General features: G+C 43.6%; 2 protein-coding genes across 2 annotated transcripts; both read right to left on the bottom strand.

Moving 5' to 3' along the window:
* Nucleotides 1-2,024: 2,024 nt before the first annotated feature.
* On the bottom strand, nucleotides 2,025-3,750 carry LOC135598988 (uncharacterized). Its single transcript, XM_065093585.1, has 3 exons — nucleotides 3,221-3,750; nucleotides 2,583-2,930; nucleotides 2,025-2,500 (listed from the first exon to the last, which is right to left on the bottom strand). Exons 1-3 carry the CDS (start codon nucleotides 3,597-3,599, stop codon nucleotides 2,127-2,129), a joined length of 1,101 nt encoding a protein of 366 aa, XP_064949657.1. The 5' UTR covers nucleotides 3,600-3,750; the 3' UTR covers nucleotides 2,025-2,126.
* Nucleotides 3,751-4,252: 502 nt separating this feature from the next.
* On the bottom strand, nucleotides 4,253-5,073 carry LOC103974201 (pathogenesis-related protein 1). Its single transcript, XM_009388962.3, has 2 exons — nucleotides 4,832-5,073; nucleotides 4,253-4,725 (listed from the first exon to the last, which is right to left on the bottom strand). The coding sequence occupies exons 1-2, from the start codon at nucleotides 5,010-5,012 to the stop codon at nucleotides 4,424-4,426; spliced, it is 483 nt and encodes a 160-aa protein (XP_009387237.1). The 5' UTR covers nucleotides 5,013-5,073; the 3' UTR covers nucleotides 4,253-4,423.
* Nucleotides 5,074-6,081: the final 1,008 nt, after the last annotated feature.

Here is a 6,081-nt window from a genome sequence, read left to right as displayed (position 1 = left end):
AATGACAACTCCTCGAGACAAACACCGTGCCAAAGAAGGCATTGCTTGCTCCATTCCAAAGGCAGGGGAAGAAAAGAGTGCCTCGACAGCCGGTGCCGTTACATCCCCATCAGAAAAAATTGACCTTTTTAATTTGATGATTAATGCCTTAATCCATCGATAGGAATCTTATTCGTGCTAAATCCCAATCATTATTAGCTAGCTAATTAATCCACCGAGGAGGAACCAACGTTTGGTTAGATAGATGAAGCCATTGAGAAGACGCCATACGACGAGAAAGTTGGTGGGTCCAAATCCTAAAGTGATGAACGTTGCCGATGGGACCTATCATAGGGAGTGAATGGATGAACACGATAGAGAAGATGTGGTGCACAAATTTTACGTAATTATCATGGGAAAATACAAACTTATATTATTATTTTTTAATTTCATAATGGATATCCCTATGTTTTTATGAGACACAATAAAATCTTATAGTGAACAAATTGATTTATTTTATCATTCCAATTTCGTAGTTACAAATTTTTTTTCAATAGGTTTTGTTTTTTTTTAAACAAAATATTTTAATCCCAATAAGGATATATATTTGAAATTCGAGCTGATTTTTATTAGATTTTGAGTCCATTTACTTTATTAGTTACAACATCTTTTTAATAGGCATATAATATTTAGGTGGAGATACCAAAAATCCATACAAAGAAAAATAGGTAAAGGTATTTCAGATATCATGATAAGGTGGGGACGTCCTTTCAAACAAATTTGAAATGAATGATACCTCTTAGGAAAATCCCAAAAAGACATTTTTTTTCTCAAGGAAATCATTCCTAGAAATTCTAAAATAATTGTATATTTAGTTTTAAAATTTAAAAGGAGTGATCAGTCGAACGAAAAATATTGGATAATGAACATTAAATCTATAAATAAAATATTATGAATTCTTCGGTCGCGAACAAAGATATTTAATTTTTTTTAGATATTTAAGTATTTTTAATTATAAAAAAGAGAACTCCATCATTCTCTTTCTTAAGATTATAATTTTTTACTTTAATAGTACTATCCCTAATTTTTAACATAATATAATTATAATATATTAATCATCGTGTTATCCAAGTAGTTAATCTATCAGTTCCACTATTAATGCAGTGATCATAAATTTAATATTGATATATGTCTGGTGCAATTCTAATAACCATGCTTCTAAATTCCTCATATCATTTTTCTCTCCCTTCTATTCAGTCGGCATAAATATTAGAGATTTATATTTGTCCATATGAATTTATCAAATTCACTTAGTAAAGGTTAGAGTTTCGAAATCTTATCATAAAAATTTTGGATAATTATTTAAAAAAATCCTCTTATTTTTAATTTTTTTGACCAATGTTCTCGTGCTATTATTATGCTCCTTTTGTATCTCCTCTCCCTTTGAATGTCCTCTTTGTTAAATCTTGACATCATTAGCTTCTCATCGAATTGATAGTTAAGAATGAAAAGAATTTGTTGACTCTATTCTCGCTCTCGTTTGTCGTTTCGAAGGGTTTCTAAAAAGAGTGATCGAGCACTTGTCATCGGACCTCATGAAAAGCGTAAGCAAAAGATAAGAAGGCGTACGAGAAGAGTGGAGGTCAAGGACGATAACGATTTTCAAGCTAGCTCGTCTAGGCTCAGATCGTGGCTTCGCCAATTTTGTCACAATTGATCATCCCGAGAGACTACTTGTCTTAGTCGTCACAACAGAGAAGGCGTAGAGTACTTGTCTAATGATTGAGGTGGTGGACGATGAGACGATAAGACAAAGGCCAAGGATAATTTAATATTTTTAGGGAACAAAGGATATGCAGAAATAAATATTTTTTTTCGAAATTTATCCATAAATTTTAACACTTTAATATAAGATTGATATGTGATGATTTCAGCCATTAGGGGAAGAAAAGCTCATCATAGATACTTCGTAATCAATTTAATATTATGCCGATCGAGTAAAGAATCCAAGAAGAATTGATGCAGGTCAGAGATCCAATCCCCAGTAAACCCAAAAGCTTTAGCTCTGAACTGATGAGAAGGCCATGGTTAAGAGTGTACGAACAAATGGTTTCCCTCCTACCTCGCACAACACAGCGAAATCTTCCTCACTGCACCCTAAGCTTGGCCTCTCTGTTAGCCCTGCCAAGCTTGGCGCAGCAGCGAGATAGGAAGGCGAACCAGGCCGAGAGGGCGCACATCGCCCAGGACAACACCAGCAGCAGCCTGTCCTTGATGCGCGCCTTCGGCCGGTGGCTCCTGTCCGCCACCACCAGCGCCCGGAGGATTACCTCCGCCACCGCGTAGGCCGTCGTTGGATCCATCTCGTCCACCGCCGCCCCGTGCTCGTTGACGCACGGGATGTCGTAGACGGCGTTCGTCTCCGGCACGCCCAGATGCTCGCACGCCTTCACCCGCGCCTCCATCCTCTCCTCCGGCGAGAGCTCGTCCCCGTGCGTCAGCACGAGAATCGGGATCTCAGCTGCGCGGGAATGGGAGAATGAGTGTTTGACGAAATGCATCGGGGAGCACGGGGGAAATTAGATGCGTTTTGCGGGACTCACTGGAGTTGATCTTGATGGTAGGGTGGTGGACGAGGTCGTAGGTGGCCTCGAGGGGGCCGGCGTCGCCCGAGAGGAGGGAGCGGTGGAGCTCCCGGAGGTTGACGACGATGATGACGCAGTTGACCCGCCGGCGGACGAAGCGCTTGGCTGGTGCGGAGGCGTCCAGAAGGCCGGTGCCGCGGCAGGGCTGGCGGTGGCGGACGCCCTTCTCCATCCACTCCGCCACCTCCTCGAGGCCGTCGCCCATCCGGTCGCGGTCGAGGCCACGGGAGTCAAAGACGCAGAAGCCGTTCCGCATGGACCGCAGCACGTTGTGTTCCTCCAAGCACAGCGTCCGCCCGTCCTTGTCTGCCCAACACAATTACAGGCCATAGCAGTAGCAAATCTTTCGTCAAAATCGCAGCTTTCGTTGGAATTGCCAGAGAAAAGTCACCAAAAAAATGGTACTTAATAGTACACTTAACAGCAAATTAATTGCTGAAAGCAACGACAAGCCGAACAGCAAGTAAGAGTTGCGGAGTTCGACTAATCTCTCCGACAAGAACGCCGAATGAGCGAAGAAAGTCGCAAATTACGAGACTCATAACTTTAATCCTCCACGCGGCCAAAGATCGAAGCTTCCGCGGAGGGCTTCTTACCTGCGGGGGAGGTGAAGGGCACGAAACCGGCGCGGCCGAGGACATAGTACATGAGATCCACAAGCGTACTCTTGCCGGCGCCCGCGAGCCCGATCAGCAGGACGCTTACGACCGGGGGGATGTCCATCTCCTGCTTCGGGACCCCGCCGGCGGGGAACCAGAGATCCCCGGCCTTGTAAGTCAGCAGCTTGTGCCGGAGGTCGTCGAGGGACTCATTCGCGGCGGCCGCCAGTCGCTCCATCTCCCTCAGCACCCGCACCCGCCGCCGCGCCGCCTCGCCCTCAGAGCCGCCATGCTCGACGAGGGGGCGCCACCAGTACGAAGCCAAAGCCGCACCCCCCTCGCCGCCGTCGTCGCCTGCCTGCACCGAGCTTCGCATCGCTGCTACCGAGACCTCACCTCGCCAGCCTCTTCTTACGGTGGCTCCTAACGCTTCCACCCGCCCACCGCAACGATATTACATATGACAGGATCCATTAATTCCGATACAACAAATATTCACCCAAATCCGTCCTATTACTCGATTTAACGGCCACAATCCAAATCGGCTCCAATCAAACTCTTGATTTGACGGCGGAATCGTGGGAAGGGATTGTGCGAAGTTGGATTGACTCGATCGGGTCCGCACGTGCCAAGTCAAGGATGGGTTGTGGGTGCACGTGCCACATGCTCATCTACTCAACGCGGCTTATTATGAACTCATTAAATTATTTGTTACGACGCATTTATTATTGTTAGTGGGAGAAGACTGACAGTTTAATAAATGATTGACTTAAGGCAGAATGTGATGTTAGATAAGTCGTAGCTTTTCTTTTTTTTAATCGAAAAATTAATTAATTGTCATCCCTAATTATTGTCTTTAATTCATATATTTAAGTAACTTTTCTTCCTGTCTTATGTTTGATCTCTAAAAAATGCTCAGCTCCTCAATTCATGTCGAACAATTAAGTTCACTAATTTGCACTTAAATCCTGATTTCTTACTAATTAGTATTTTTTTTATTATAATTAATAATAAATAAGATTTTATCTCTTGATAGCTCGGAAATATATATATATATATATATATATATATATCACATAAAACATAAAGAGAAAAGAAGATGATGACCGCAACAACGCCATCTCTCTCTCTCTCTCTCTGAGGCACCATCACGTCATTATTACTCCGCAGTCGACCACCAAGTCGTCAACAACACAAGACTTAGGCACAAGCACCAGGGTTGGCTAAGAGGTAACCCTCCACCGCCTTCAACAGTCTTGCGGTGCCTTCCTTCATCTTCTCCACCTCCTCGCCGCCGACCGGCTTGTCGTCGAGCGTGTCGTACTCCATCTTTATCTTCACCGCGCAGGCGTCATCGCTCAACGCTTCATATCTGTACTCGAAGGTGATCGACTTGAGCGTCAGCCCGACGTAGCCTCCTTCGATCGTCTTGTACCTCAGCGTGTGGCTTGCATGATCCAGCACTTCCACATGATCCTTCACGAAGCTCAGCGGCTTCGCAGCTGCATGCAGTTCCACGCACAGGATTCCCACAACCGGTTAGCAGACCCATGCACGTCTCCTATCAGAACTATACATGCCGAAAGTTCTCATGGGGTCATTTCAAACCTGGAGTGAAGCGGAAGATCTTTGTGCTGCCGGCTTCACCGTCTCCGATGAGTTCCACGCTCGCGAAGTACTCGGGAACGATTTTGGGGTACATGACGTGGTCCTCGCAGGCGGCCGCCTTCCACATCCGGTGGACACTGACGCCGAACGTCAGCTCCAAGTTGCAGCAACCGGCGACCATGTCGTCGAGCGGTGCAGGTGGAGAAAGGTCTGTGAGCTGATGATGGCTTGGTCGATGCAAGGAGAAGTCTGGCTGTGTGCATATATAGAGAGGAGTGGTTGGTGAGGAAGATGGCGGGTCATCGGTGACGTCTGCGTGGGCTTTGAACATGTGATGAGAAGCCCAAGTACCAGTCAACCCTCATCGAGAAGTTGGAAGAACTGAGACCGACGAGACACCATGAGAGCTCAGCGGTGGTGAATTGGTCTTCTCTCAGTTGTCAGCATGTCCACAAACAGTTTGACTAGTCTCCCAAGTTCATGTTTCTTGACATAAATCGTCGATGGTGGAAGTCTATCAACGTTGATCCAACGTTCTGCCCGCAAACCATGGAACTCCTTGGCAGATTCTCCAAGAACAAGTTAGCTGTTGACTGCATGCCACAGAAGGTCACTATCTGTCTCTGCAAGAAGCCATTGATGATCATACTCTTCCACCAACCCCACTATTATTTTTTTTCCAAACGAAAATTTAAATATGACTTATGAAAATGAATATATTTGGTTTCCGACAAAATCTATATGAAAATGAATATATTCTGCTCTAAAAAAAAAAAGAAAAAGAGCACAATAGATCAATAAACTCTGATGGCCAAAACTCCCTGGAATAAATGGTGCTAGCAAAATTTGCCAGTCAATTTTCTCACTTTATTTTCCTCCCTAAATACATAGTTAAAACTTTTAGTTTCCGGCTTTTACAGTAAAAAGTCCCATTTTCTAGAAAATATAAAATTCTTTAACGAAATATTTAGTATTATTATGTCACGATCTCTCTTTAATGATTTCGAAAGATATAGACACACGAGAAAATTCATATTCATTAAATGTCTAATTAGACTAGAAAGAATATTCTTACGGACCAATTCATAGTCGAAACTTTTAGTTTCAGGCTTTTACAATATATAGTCCCATTTTCTAAAAAATCTAAAATTCTTTGACAAAATATTTAGTATTATTATATCATGATATAGACGCTCTATTAGAAAATTCATATTCATTAAATATCTAATTAGACTAGAAAGAATATTCTT

Source organism: Musa acuminata, chromosome BXJ2-1, assembly GCF_036884655.1.
Source record: "Musa acuminata AAA Group cultivar baxijiao chromosome BXJ2-1, Cavendish_Baxijiao_AAA, whole genome shotgun sequence".
Lineage (NCBI taxonomy): Eukaryota > Viridiplantae > Streptophyta > Magnoliopsida > Zingiberales > Musaceae > Musa > Musa acuminata.
Note: the sequence above shows the minus strand (reverse complement) of the source record. Positions and strands in the feature narration are given on the sequence as shown.

Excerpts from the sequence above, each read along its gene's own strand:
- LOC135598988 (XM_065093585.1), bottom strand. The coding sequence starts at position 3,599 with ATGCGAAGCTCGGTGCAGGCAGGCGACGACGGCGGCGAGGGGGGTGCG. Across the intron at positions 2,931-3,220 it reads GCCCTTCACCTCCCCCGCAG|ACAAGGACGGGCGGACGCTG; the intron begins GTAAGAAGCCCT and ends TGTGTTGGGCAG. Across the intron at positions 2,501-2,582 it reads TACCATCAAGATCAACTCCA|CTGAGATCCCGATTCTCGTG; the intron begins GTGAGTCCCGCA and ends ATTCCCGCGCAG.
- LOC103974201 (XM_009388962.3), bottom strand. The coding sequence starts at position 5,012 with ATGGTCGCCGGTTGCTGCAACTTGGAGCTGACGTTCGGCGTCAGTGTC. Across the intron at positions 4,726-4,831 it reads GATCTTCCGCTTCACTCCAG|CTGCGAAGCCGCTGAGCTTC; the intron begins GTTTGAAATGAC and ends AACTGCATGCAG.